A 13137-nucleotide genomic window follows, 5' to 3' on the forward strand; every position below is an offset into this window, starting at 1 on the left:
CCAGTGGGCTTGCAAGAGAGAGAGAGAGAGGCGTTTGAGGAATGCACTGCGCCGTGCGTTTCGTCAAGTGGCAGAGAGCGCGCTTTGGCTCGACTTTGCGCTGCGGTCAACGCGACCGACTGAACCGGCTAAAGAAAGTGCACTTTTCAACGGCTCTGCGAGAGAGGGTGCGGCGACTTTCTCGCGCGGCTCAACATTGTTAGATCGGTTCGGGATGGGCGGGGTCCATCGGGGAAGACGCGTCCGCCCGTCCCGCACGGGGCCGTTCTTCTTACCTTCTTACCCTTTTTGGCGCGCTGCCACTCCCACGCCTGCAAGCCCCCTTTGTCTTGCGCAATCCCGGCGCCGCTTTGTCTCTGCGTGTCACCATGGCGATCCTATCTCCGCCACCCGGATCCACTTATTGTATCCACACAGATGCACGCGCGCGCCACATGAAGCCCATGCATGCCTCTCCACCTCCCCTCCCCTGTCTGCGCTGCTATTCTCCCACACACACACACACACACACACACGCTCACACAAAGAACCCTTTCTTTTCCACACACCCGCGCGAGAAAAGAGAACACACACATGCAATGAACAAAGCTTCTCTCTGCGCAAGATGATGTTGATATTGGTGAGCATGCGACAACAATGCTGCAGTCGTGTGTGCTGCAGCAGGGGTATCCATCCTGACGCATGCGTCATCCTTTCGTCGTCGAGTCGCTACTCCAGCTATCCCGTCGTCCCGATCCGTTTCTGCCTCCACTACCGCTTCTTGGCTCGTCCATGCCGGCTTCCTCCGCCGCTTCCTCGCGTGCAGCTTGGGCTTCGGCTTGGCGTGCCTCTTCGAGAAGCGCCACGATGCTGGCGCGGCTGCAGGGGTCCGAGAGAAAGTCGCTCATCGCCAGCATCTCGGCACTCGGCCGCTTCTCCGCATCCATCTCCGTCGCCCAGTGCAGGAACGACTTGAGCTCGTGCGATAGCGACGACGCATCCTTGAGCGCAGGTAGTCCCAGCGTAGCCGTCAGCGTTATCGCACGCAGAGGTGGGAATTCGACCCGAGGCGGTTCGCCTTCGACCATCTCCCATAGCACCACCCCTACCGACCATACATCGCACCGCGTATCGTACCGGTCCGCCTTGATCACTTCGGGCGCCATCCAGTACGGCGTCCCAATCACCGACTGCCTCCAACTTGCATCCGGCCCCAGCTCGCCGGCGTGCGTAAAGTCGCTCAGCTTGCATACGCCCGTGCTCGACACCATCACATTGTCCGACCGCACATCGCGGTGCAACACCCTCTGCCCGTGCAGGAACTGCAAAGCCTCGACGAGATCCAGCATGATCCGACTCATCCGCGCCTCGCTGAGTTCAACCCCGCTCTCTTTCCACGCAATCACGTCCGCCAGACTCCGCTCCGCAAGCTCCTGCACCATCCAAATCGCATCCGTACCCAGCACCACCGAGTACAGATCCAGCACGTTGACGTGTCGACAGCGTCGCCACACCCCCACCTCCTTCACCAGTCCCTTGAGTCGAGCAGATGGCTCCGAGTCCGCATCCGCACCGAACTTGACCATCTTGATCGCCGCGCGTCGCTTCTTCACCACGTCGTTGGCAGCGAAGACCGGCCCGCTCTCGCCGTCCCCGATCATCTCCAGATCGCACAGCACCCCGCGTCGCAGAGGCTGCAGATCCAACTCGACCGCCAGATGCGAAAGCTTGGCCGGAAGCCGGGTCGCAACCACCTCGGCGCCCGTCTCGGACCAGCTCGGCGAGGCGGCGCTGCTGCGCGTCACCCGTCCGGAGGAGTGCGAACTCGATCCCGACTCGTCGCTCCTTCGTCCAGACTCGCCGCCTGGGCGCGAGAGGCTCGCAGCCGCCACTTTGGCTTCCAGCTCTTTCATGCTCGGCAGCGAAGGCACCGGCGGCGCGCTCGAATCGGCTCCCATCTGCAAAGGCATCATGTCTTCCAGGTCCATCGACTGCCGCGCCAGCATCAGCTCCCGGAACGACCGGATCGCCTCCGAATCGTCCCCCAGCATCGACGCCGTGTCGAAGCCGCTTGCATAGTGCATCGATACCGGAAAGCGACGTGCGTCGTCGTGCGCCCGCGGCCCGATCGAGATCACAGATCGTGTATCGTCCCGGCTGCGTTCTCGGCTGCTTTCTCCCTTCGCTTCCCGGCCTGCGTCCGACTTGTTAATACCCGATTCAGCGCTACCGCGACCTGAGCCTGCGTCATCCAGCATCTCGATCGACTCGCCCGGCGACGGCGGAGCGTAGTACGCCTCGAGCCTCGTAGTATCCCGAATCGAGTCTCTCAGCTCCAGCCGCGGAGGCCCTCCAGACGGCGTCCTCGATGCCAAAGCTCTGTCGTCCCTGGCAGGCGCTTGCGATGCATTGTGCGTCGGCTCATTCGAGCTCACCAGCACGGTGGGAGATGTCAGGTAGGGCGATGCCTGCGGCATCGAGTCGAAAGTCTCCTCCTCGTCCTCCTTGGGCAGTGGAGGAAGCGGCGAGTCTCGGCTGCTCGACGAAGGACTTGGCGACGTAGCCGAGAACGTCGTCGTAGCCGGCGATCGGTCCGAGTAGTCGTCTCGCATCCACTCCTCGATCGTCGCATGATAGTCGGATGCCTCGGTGGACGACGATGGTGACAGCGCAGGCGATAGCGGAGGAGGTCGAAGCCGGCCTGCGCTGAGCATGGCAGCATCGCTGCCAACTGCGTCGCGACCCGTCGTTCCCACACTTGCGGGCATCGTGTAGAAGCCATCGGCTCCCGGAAGGATGTACTCTGGCTGTTTGCGCACCACCGACGGTTTCGGAGGCGGCGGAGGCGGAGGCCCCATCGAGTCTCTCGACGACGTACCCACCGAGCTTATGCTGCCTCGCCCACCGTTCTGCAGTGAGCCTTGCGTAAACTTGGGCGAGAAGAAGCCCGATGGCGAAGGACGGCCATCCAAGGTGGTTGGCGAGGCACTGGACGGGAGATGGGGCTGCCGCCGGTCCCTCGAATCCAAGCCGGCAAACTCTCCGTCCGAGCGCGCGCTGCGGATCGAGCTGCGGTCGTCATGATGCTGCTGACCGACCTGCTGCACCTGCGAAACGTCGCTCATGGGGCTGCGGTCGGCCCTGACCAAAGCGTCTGCCGACGTCTTTCTCTGCATAGGCGCGTGCATGGGCGACTGCTGTGAGCGGCGGCTGGGCGCGAATCCGCCCAATGCACTGCTGCTATCGTCCTGATGCGCAATGTGTGCCCATCGAGTCGACGTCGAAGGTGGGTAGATGCGAGGCGGAGCATGACGACGCTCGCGCAGACCCAATCCACGCGTCACGCCGTGGCTGCCCTCCGACGAAGTGATGGAATGCGCCGTGCTTGCCCAGCTATCCTGCGTCTGGTGTCCCGAGACGTGGCCGCTGTCCAGCGACGAAGGTCCCCTCCTGGCGTAGCTATAAGCACCATTGGCCGCCGAGGGCGATGCGGCGCCGTCGCCCGACTCGGACGCAGAGACGGAAAGCGCAGGCGAGCGAGACCTCCAATCGGCGTCCTTGGGCGGCACCTCTGGAGACACCGACTCGCGCACAGACAGGCTCGGAGACGGCGAGCCCCGAGTCATGGTGCCTGCCGGGCTTGTGTGCCCGAGCGAGGATGTGGCGACGGTCAAGGCTGGACTGCGAATGCGGAACGACGAGTGTCCCGACGAGCTTGTCTCGAGCGGCGAGCTGGCGAGGTCGCGATCCGCCAACATCGACACGTTCTCCGTGTAGATGCGTGGCGGTGCATGCGAGAGGCTGCCATGCTTGCCAAAAGCCGCATGCGAGTTGGCGGTAGCATACGAGTCGGTCGATCCGCTGCGCGACATTCTCGTGTCCGAGAGAGACGATGGTGGTCGCGACGCAACGCTGTTGGCGTGGGCATGCGGCGACCGCGCTGGCCGCGAATGGAGGTCCGCCACGCTTGTATTCGGGCTGGCGTGCGGGCTGTTGAAGTCCAGACTTCCGGACGAGGGCGACACTTTGCGAGCGCTCAGCTGCGAGGCACGCACGGGACGCAGGACGCCCTTGGTGGCAATGGCAGCCTGGGCGATCTGTACGAGTTCGACCTCCTCGTCGTCCTCTTCGGGATCCCTGTCGCCGTTGTCGAGGCTTTCGCGAAGTCTCTCCTGCACCTCTTCGTCGATGCTCTGGGCGTGCTTGAGTGTGCCGATGTGACGCGCTTCGTTGGACGAGATCGAGGTGACACTGGCGCTTTCCGCATCGAGGCCGACAGAGGCTCGAAGGCGATGGGACGCTTTGGGTGTGGCGTTGGATGCATTCAGCAGGTCCCTGTCGCGGGTGGCGGCACGACGAGGTGTGGCGTCGGCTGCAATGCCGATGCCGAGGCCATTGAGAGAATTGCGACCGACCAGTTCGCCGACGGATCTGGAGCGGCGGCGCGAAGCTTTGTCTGCAGCTGTCGATCGCGTAGTGGCGCTGTCATTGGAGGCGCCCGAGGGGATGGAGCTGAGGAGGGAGGTGGCCCAGTCGTCGTAGTCTTCGGCGGCAAAGTCCGGCAGCAGCGGGCTTTTGGCGGGAAGCGGAGAGAAGTGCTGGGGAGCCTGAGGCTTTGGCGGTGAGCCGAGATCCCAGCCCTTTTCGAGCACGCTACTGTAGGAGCTGCTGGCGCTGGACTGGACACTGTCGCGACGTGGGCGGGATCGCAAGGGCGAGGCGGAGGCGGCGGCGGCGAGCGCTTCACTGAGCTGATGGTCTGCTGCGAGCTTCTGAGAGAGGATGCGACGGGTCTCGTCGGCATCTGCGCCGCTCTGGACGGCCTGTTGGACGAGGTACTCGGTCCTCTCTTCGACGAGCCGGGCTGCGGTGTGCGGATCCTGGCGGATCTGATGCTCGTCCATGCCTTCGGAGAGAAGGATCTGCGCCCACGAGCTTGGCAGACCAGTGTAGCCATGCGGGCCGACATCGACGTGAACGTTGTGCGAGACGTCGTAGGGCAGACCGATGGCCGGGTCGGCGCTATCGTAGAAGGAGTTGGCATGGGGTGAGGGTGAGGCGTAGCTCGAAGCGTAGCTCGAGCCTGCGGGCGATTGGGCGACGTCCTGTGGATCGGCGTTGGAGGAAGGGGTGCGAAGAGCAGCATAGCTTGCATCCCTCTCCTGAGCGAGCTGCGAAGTGTTTGGACGACGCAACCGCGCAGCCGATGCCTTCTTGCCCAGCTTTTTGAGACCGAGGCCAGCCGAGACGGCGGCCGAGGTGGATGCTGAAGCGAAGCGTAGCGCAGCCGACTGCTTTGAGTTGTCGGGTTTGGATGCTGGCGCCGTGTTTGTCAATGCTGGACTGGTGGCAGCGAATGCAGAGACGGATTCGTACTGCGAGAGGTGGCGGGAGCGCACTTCGTCCTGGCCCCTTTGCAAGTTTCGCAGGGCGAGCTGGTTTGCGTCGATGTCCGAGAGTGCGTCGGGCGGTAGATCTGGTAGCTCGCGATCGTAGTTGATCGCTGGCGACACGGCTGTGCTTGACTGCGGCGAGATCGAGGCTTCTGACCATGCCGGACCTGCATGTCGCCTCTCCTCGGGAGACAGATAGGTGTGCTTGGACGAGGAGGGCGATGGCGCGTTGAAGTAGTCCTGCCGCGGGGAAGGGGACGGCTGCAAGGACGAGGAGGGCGACGCTGGGGTGTTGCTGGGTCTTCGATATCGACCGATGCGATTTGCGATCGAGGCAGCGGTTGTTGAGTCGTCTCGGCTCCTGGAGAGTTCGCGCAACATGGCAGACGATCAGCCGGGTGTTGGCGGTGTGGCGACGGCTTCAGACGGTATGTGAACGGAAGACGAGGGTATGCATGATACGGCTGGTGTTCAGCAAGTAAGCTTATAGGGATTTTCGCAATGGTGCAAGATAGGCGATGTGGCGATACGTCGAGGCGAAGGAGCAGCAGCAAAGAGTGTGCGCGCCGCCTTGATGCGTTCGAGTGCGGATCGGCGACGAGGTGGGCTGATGGATGCGAAGAAGGATTGTCGCCCACCAGTCAAGGACGTCGTGCGTGTATGGGTTGAGGATGCGGGGTGAGAGTCGACGACAACAACAGGTCGATGGTGGGAGTTGAAGCACGACGGAGTTCAACGCAGCGTGGATCTGCAGGCGGCTCGGTCGCGTGTGTGAGAGAGAGAGTGTGTGCGTGTTGGGCTGCTGGCGGTGGGCGCACCAAAAAAAACCGCCGCCTCCCACCGGCTCTCGAAAAATATCAGAGGCGGCCGAGCGGAGATGCAAGAAAGATGCACTTGCCGCCTTGTACGAGTCAGCCGCGATTCCCCCGCTCTTTGCCTCTGAAGTGCACTGGATACGCGCGCATGCTGTAAGTCGACGTGCAGCTTAACTTTGGCTTGAGGTGGCACAGTGCAGACTGCCACAGCGGCGGCACAAAAAGAGCGTTTGGGTCGCTGTCCTGCACTGCGTCGATCCGGCAGCAGTTGAGTTCAGCTGCCAATCACGAATGAATGGCTGCTAGTGCAGCTCGACACAAAGAAGCGTGCAGCTGCGTGCGTCGAGAAGAAGCGGTTGGGGCGCGGCGCAGGATCGCCGTGTTGGTCTCGGATCCCCTCGTGCGCGGTGCTGTGTCCATGTGCCCGTGTGTTCTTGTGCCCGTGCGGCTGTCCTTCTGTCTCGGAACGCAGCCCGACCGAAATCTTGTCCTTTTTTCCCTTTTTCCACGGCACAGCAGCCGACTTCTGCCCGAGAAAAAAACGCCCGAGAAAAGTCGAAAAAGAAGCTCCGAGGGGTCTCGCGTGTTTCGACCTCATTTAGGCAGGTCGGTTCGGCGCAAGTCTGTCCGCCATGGCATTGTTTGGCAGGAGCATTCGTGGGCCTTCTCCTATTCCAGGCGGCTTGAGCGCATCAGGGCGTAACTTGAGGGCGCAAAGATCAAGGCCGAGCTCTACATCGAGGGCGGCCAGATCCGAATTGGGATTTTGGGTCGCCATGCACTCGACCCGATTGACAGCGGCGGCCGATCCTGGATCTCGATGGAGTCGCCGATTTGCCCTTTCGTTGCGCCGCTCGCTTGTGCGCCCTGTCAGTTTTAGCGAAGCCCGCTTGAGATGGGGCCTCCTTGCATCTGTCTGCTTCGCTAGCGGCGCATCGTGTTCCACACTGGCACCTCGCACCAGCATCCCCGTCGATATCGCTTCATGAAAAGCTTGTCTCATGGCTCGCTTCCACCGTCGGCCTTTGCATCTGCACTCGGCCTCCTGAGCTGTGAACTCCACCTAAGCTAATCGGCGAGGTTACTGCTACAGCTGGCGCCTCCCATCCCACTGCGGGACCCCCTCGCAGGGCACGCCTTGCTCGCATAACGCACGCTTCCGATCCGAACCTCTGCTAACACCACACCGGCGTCCACTCCCTCGGGTCGCGCCCAGCCTTTGCATCCCCTTGCAAGGTGGGCAAACACGTCCTTGCCGTAAGATGCGCGGGGGTCGAGGGTGGCGTCGTGTAGCGTACAAGCGACCCCTGTTGCATCTCCATGTGCCCCCCGTCACCAAATGAACCAGTCGCCACTCTTTCACCCAACAACGATCCAATGGGCCGACGTCGCTTGAGCTGGGCCTTGTTTGTGTCTGAGATGGCAACGTGCCTGGTTGCAACGCCACCATCTTTCCCTCCATCCATATCGTCCATCTTGATCCCACCCATCTCACCCTTGCCAAATTGCATCGACCGCTGAACGCATCGCAATGCCGGCTCTCGAACGTCGCTACTTACCGCCGTCGCTCTCGGCGGTAGCGTCCAAGGGCCGTCGACTGTTCTCGCGAGACTCGGCCTCGGGTGGTGTAGAAGACAAGCCATCGGCGCTCAACCTCAACGAGGCACTCGAGCAGGGCTGGTCCGCAGCTGCCTCGCCCCACTGTCTCAGCAATCAGCTCCGATCCCCACCACTCCCGTCGGCCACCCCCGTCAGCAGGGGAGGCAAGGACTTTGGTCGTCGTCGATCGTCCAATGCCACCACCACCTCTACCTCCAGCGATGGCCTGGCAAACGACGGCGTCCAGCGACGTCGCAAGTCGCTCTTTTCCAAAAAGGCGCGATCCGAACTTCCTTCCGAGCGAGAACTCGACGAGCGCGCAGCATGGGGTGCCGAACGCTTCATCGACCCTTTCGCTCAGCGCGCACTTCAGCAAGATGAAGATTCCCTCGATCTGACGTACGGCAACGGCAGAATAGCTGGGCGGTCCAGCCAGCGATTCTCGACGCAGCGACAAGAACAGCAGAAGAGAGCAGCGCTGGAGCGCGTTTCGGACCTTGTATGTCTGGCCGTCGAGAATCAGATGGCCATGTCGAACCAACCAACCGCACCTTCGTCGCCAGATTTTCAGTCGCCCTCATCGACGCTGTTCGACACTCTTTCCTATCAGGACGCCAGCGCCTCGTGGGCCACGATCGCCGACACTCCCACAGAGGCCGGTGCGACTGGCGGGACGTTGCCGATGCAGTCAAGTGCGCAGGCGATGGCGCGCATGACTTCGAGCGAAGGTCTCGATGTGGCGGATTCGGCGTCGTGCAGCATGTCGCCTTCGCCGTCTGTCATGTCGACGACCGATTCCTACGCAACGGGTCCATCGCTGGCTACCTGGGACACCTTGAACGAGCCTATGCACGCTCAGCTCGGTGGTCTGGCAGTACCCTGGAGCGCAGAGGATTCAGTGTTTCATCATCGGATCCTCTTGCCCAGCTCGATGAAGCGCATGCCGAGCGCCACGGCGAGAAGCGATGCGGGCCAGCGATCCTACGCCTCGCTCAGGGCGCAGGTCGGTCACGGCTTCGAACCCAAGCCGTATCCACGCGAGCCGTGCAAGTCGTGCGCGTACTCGCCGCCACCTCCCGAGTGGACGGGACTCACCAACGGCTGTACCTCGCTACCGCTTCCGCCGCCACTACGCCCATCGCGCAATCCGCTGCGCAAACGTTCCAAGAGCCTCAGCGCAACCGAAGCACGCAGCCAAGCCAAGGATGCGCACGATCGTGCGGCGTCGCCTCCTCCACCGCTCCCCTCGCCTCCAGCGGAAGTCGATCGCGTGGGCGAGGCGGTAGCGCAAGGCCAGTGCGCGTTCGCGTTCGTGCAGACTCCTCCTCGATCCAGACGCTCCTCCGAGCACCGTCCGAGATTCGTAAGATGCGACAGCTTGGCATCCGCCGCATCGTCGGGCTCGCTCAATGCGGCGCCGTTCCATACGCCCACATTCGGATCCCAGAGCTGGTCCTCGCTTCCTGTGGCTTGACTTCACCGAGTCCGGGTCGCCGCTGTGCCGTTTCCCTTTTCCCGAGTGTAGAATCCTGTAATGCCACTCTTTCGGTCCTCCCATGATGCTCGTGTGCCGGACCGAAGCCCGTGGCTCAGAGGAATGCTCAGGTCGTGTCGTGGTGAAAATGGTGCAGAGAACCGATGGTGATGCTGATTGGATGTTGCCGGTACAAATACAAGGAATGAAAGAGCGAGATGGACCGAAGATCATGCTTCGCGCAAGACCTTCTTGAGCACGTCTCGCTGTGGCTTGGAGATCTGTGATTTGCGGCGAAACGGGGTGCAAAAGATCAGCATCTGGCAGAAATGGGCGATTTGGCTTGTGGAGAGCAACCTACCTTCCAGTAAAGCTCCTTGTTGGTGACGTGTTCGGAGAAGCGCACGTTGCTACCGAGTTCCTGGCGCGCGACGAGCTTCGACTCGAGCTCGGCCGCCACGTTGGCCATGGTCGGTTTGGTTCGAGCTGCCCCGGACGAAGCTGCGGACGCGGCTTGGGTGCGAGACGCGGCGGGAGGCAGACGGAGCGACGGAATTGCCGACGCGGGCACCGGCTTGAGCTTGAGAAGTCGGACTGCTGTGCTTCTCATGGTGACGGCGAAGTGTGGTGATCGTGGTGAGAAGCTGAGCAGCAAAGAGTGCAGAATGGCTGGTTGAGAGCAGTGGACCCGCAGCGGAGGCTCTCTAAGAAAATCTGGAAGAACAGTTTGTTTTTCGGCCGAGACGTCAAACCTTCTCCTCCTCCACTCCACATGGCTTTGATTTGGCGGTGTGTTGCTCTGCGCACTGACCGGCTCACCAACGTCTTTGCACCTCTCCATCTTCACCTTGCGACACCAGTGCCTCTTCGTCAGTGACAGCACCACCTCCATCGCAGTCTGACAAGCTGCGCATCGGCACAATGACCGACCGAGCCTCGTTGATACAGCAGGTCTCGGCCATCACGGGCTGCAACGAGTTCCAAGCTGGCTTAGTCCTCGAACGATCCAACTGGGATACAGAGAGGGCCGTCAACTCGTTCTTCGACGATCCGCCACCAGAGGTCAGTATCCGTGCTGCATACTATTTCAGACTGGCGCTGTCCATCGCTGACTTTGAATACTTCTGAACAGAGACCAACCACGCAGAGCTCCTCTACTGCTGTAGTACCCTTTCAGGGCGACAATTCGGGACAGACCGGCGCATCAGGATGGACGCCTTCGACAACGCCGGCTTACGGTCCGCCTCCAGGTCCTCCGCCATCGTCGAGTCAGGGTTGGCGTCAGGACGACCAGGGCATCGTATCGCCCCTGCCCGTACGACCGCGCAACAGCCCTTCCAATCCCGGTCTCAGCGACGTCATCGATCTCACCCAAGATGCAGATACCGACGAAGACCTCAGGCGCGCCATGGCCGCCTCGTTGCAAGACCAACAGACCTATCGTCCACCAGCGCCTTCAAGCACAGTTGGTGTAAGTGCACACAGTTCATCACCGAAGCGTCGCCGGTCGCGAGCCAACGGAGACGACCCGGATTGGAGTCCGGATGACGATGCCGTCAGGAGCAGTCGGGTTAAGGAATCGCCGATGGAGGAGATCGAAGACAATGGGACAGGTGGTGTCGTGCCTGGCAGTCAGCAGAGCACTCGGCGCAACGGGCATACATACGGTCTGCGCGATCGGAGCAAACTATCGAAACCTGCTCCTGTCGCTCCAATTTCGGACGCCGTGTTTCAGTCTTCCAGACGACCAAGGACGTACGGCCGGCGAGCCACTCGAGGCTCTGGGGAACGAGCGGCGCGGGGGCGGAAAGGTCGAGGCAGGCGAAGCTGGTCCATGGTGCGCGTTGAAGCTCTGACCGTCTGCCCTCATCATCTCAAAGATCCTTATGGCTGACTTTGCATTTTTTGTTCTCTCTATGGCGACCGCAGGACATTGGCATGTCGGAAGACGAGCAATTACGACAGGCACTCGAGGCGAGTGTACAAAGCCACCAGGATCTGCTGCACACCAGTGGCTCTGGCGCCAGATCGCCGGCGCTGCCACAGCACCTCGAGACCGACCTGCACACTCGACGGCTGGCAGGAGCGCCCATCGCCATGGTGGCTCCCTTTGCCTCGCTCGAGGTGGTTGCCGCGCTGCTCCAGGCTCTCTTTGCTGCGCCCCCCGTGCGTCGAGCATACCTTGCCTCACGACCAGCCGATCCTCGCAGCGCCGATCTGTCCAACTACTGGAAAGGCGCTGCGTCGACCGACGCCTCCTCGGAGCCGAGCCAACCGCAGCTCGAAGCGCACATTGAGCTGGCGCAGCGCATACAGACGCTGTTTGCGTTTGCGCAGCTCTCCAACAGACCGCTGTGCGTCGTGAAGAACGTCACGAGCCTCGCACCCAGCGAGACGATCGCGCGGGGTGCTGATCATTCCCCGCCAGCCAAAGTGGCCAGCCTGTTCTACGAGTTTCTCGTCGAGAGCTACGGAAAGCACGTCGCATCGGTGAGCGAGCTCATCTTAAATACGCCGGGGGCTGAGGCGGTCGAGACGGATGCGCTGTGGATGGACGATTCGCTCTTCCTTTCGAGCGGGGCCGCTGCCTTGACCCGGCCAGCTTCGCCTCAGCAAAGCGCATCGGGGCCGAGTCGATCCGCACCCAAGGTGGAGCAGCAACGTAGCTTCATTCAGATCCGACACGATTCGGTCAACACGGACACGTATTCGTGCTTGCGCGCCGCACTTGCATCCGACGGCGAGGGTGCGCTGCTCACGCGAACCGCGCGTACCATCAGCCTGGGCATCGAGCACGTGTCATCACTCGATGCGGATGTGCCACCATTCACGATCAACGAGCGCATGCATCTGGACTCGCTCATGTGGGACCGTCGGCAGGGCATGCGATTGGATGCCGAGCTGCGCGATCTTGAGATGGTGCGCCTCGATGCACTGCGTCAAGAGCTCGAAGCGCGCAAGCGCAAACTCCTTGGCGACAGCGGCAGGCCCAGCACAGAGGTGCTGCAGGGCGCACAGCGGTACTTTGAGCAGGTTGCTTCGGCTGTTCCTGGTGCCGATGCCATCCGCTCGGCGTCGCTCAGCGAAGCGGCACCTCAGATCACCAAGATTCTCGAGGCGGTTCGGATGGATCTGGCTGAAACCGACCGATTGATCGCCAAGATCCGCGCGCAGATCGATGCCAAGCGTGCGGCAGTGGCCGAGCAGGCTCGGCGCGAGGCAGCCAATCCCGAATGGACGCAGCTTGCATACGATCTGTGTGCGGTGCTGTGCCATGAGGGCAATCGGTGCATCTCGTACGTCAAGCAGCCCGATGGCACGTGGTGGAAGGTAGCGAGTGGCCGCGCAGTGCAGGTGCAGCGCGAGGATGTGGTCATGGGCAGACCGCAAGATGCATCGCTCTCGGTCTTCTGGGTCGTCTATGCGCGCGCCGAGGAGGCGAGTCAAGCGATGCCAACAGTGGAGGACAACCTCATCTCGGACGACGTCAAGGCTGTCATTGCAGACGACAACCTCACGTACGAGTCGGAGCTGCTTTCCTTGATCCGTTCCGATGCAGCTACACCGTCATCCACCGCCTCTGCAGGGGATATTGTCGCAGAGCCCGCGAACCAAGGCGTCGCAAATCCAAACAGCGGTCCTCGGGACGAACTGCAAGACGTCACGATGGGCATTGAACCAGACAACACCCCTGCCGTGGAATCGGCACCACGGCCTGTCAACGAGAGCTGAGCAATGTCGCCTAGAGTCATGGCCAAGCAATTCAAAACCGGGAAGACAAAGCGTCATGCTCAACGCTGATTCATTACGCATCGATGGAAGGGGAAGTTCAGTGATGCACGACGCATGCGATTTTAGATAGCGGTGAGAAGAAAGT

The 13137-nt window shown here is 61.7% G+C and overlaps 4 protein-coding genes across 4 annotated transcripts; 2 read left to right on the plus strand and 2 right to left on the minus strand.

Annotated features, from left to right (window-relative positions):
- Positions 1–686: 686 nt before the first annotated feature.
- On the minus strand, positions 687–5753 carry PAN0_020d5920 (uncharacterized protein; the record flags this gene model as incomplete). Its single annotated transcript, XM_014798614.1, has 1 exon — positions 687–5753. One exon carries the CDS (start codon positions 5751–5753, stop codon positions 687–689), a length of 5067 nt encoding a protein of 1688 aa, XP_014654100.1.
- Positions 5754–7718: 1965 nt separating this feature from the next.
- PAN0_020c5921 (uncharacterized protein) lies at positions 7719–9260 on the plus strand (the record flags this gene model as incomplete). Its single annotated transcript, XM_014798615.1, has 1 exon — positions 7719–9260. The coding sequence occupies one exon, from the start codon at positions 7719–7721 to the stop codon at positions 9258–9260; it is 1542 nt and encodes a 513-aa protein (XP_014654101.1).
- A 230-nt stretch (positions 9261–9490) lies between these two features.
- Positions 9491–9870, minus strand: PAN0_020d5922 (uncharacterized protein; the record flags this gene model as incomplete). The annotated part of the gene is made up of 2 exons (XM_014798616.1): positions 9491–9541; positions 9622–9870. The coding sequence occupies 2 exons, from the start codon at positions 9868–9870 to the stop codon at positions 9491–9493; spliced, it is 300 nt and encodes a 99-aa protein (XP_014654102.1).
- Positions 9871–10181: 311 nt separating this feature from the next.
- Positions 10182–12992, plus strand: PAN0_020c5923 (uncharacterized protein; the record flags this gene model as incomplete). Its single annotated transcript, XM_014798617.1, has 3 exons — positions 10182–10322; positions 10393–11097; positions 11190–12992. 3 exons carry the CDS (start codon positions 10182–10184, stop codon positions 12990–12992), a joined length of 2649 nt encoding a protein of 882 aa, XP_014654103.1.
- Positions 12993–13137: the final 145 nt, after the last annotated feature.

The sequence above is a fragment of the Moesziomyces antarcticus genome (assembly GCF_000747765.1).
Source record: "Moesziomyces antarcticus DNA, scaffold: scaffold_v10020, strain JCM 10317, whole genome shotgun sequence".
NCBI classification, from domain to species: Eukaryota; Fungi; Basidiomycota; class Ustilaginomycetes; order Ustilaginales; family Ustilaginaceae; genus Moesziomyces; species Moesziomyces antarcticus.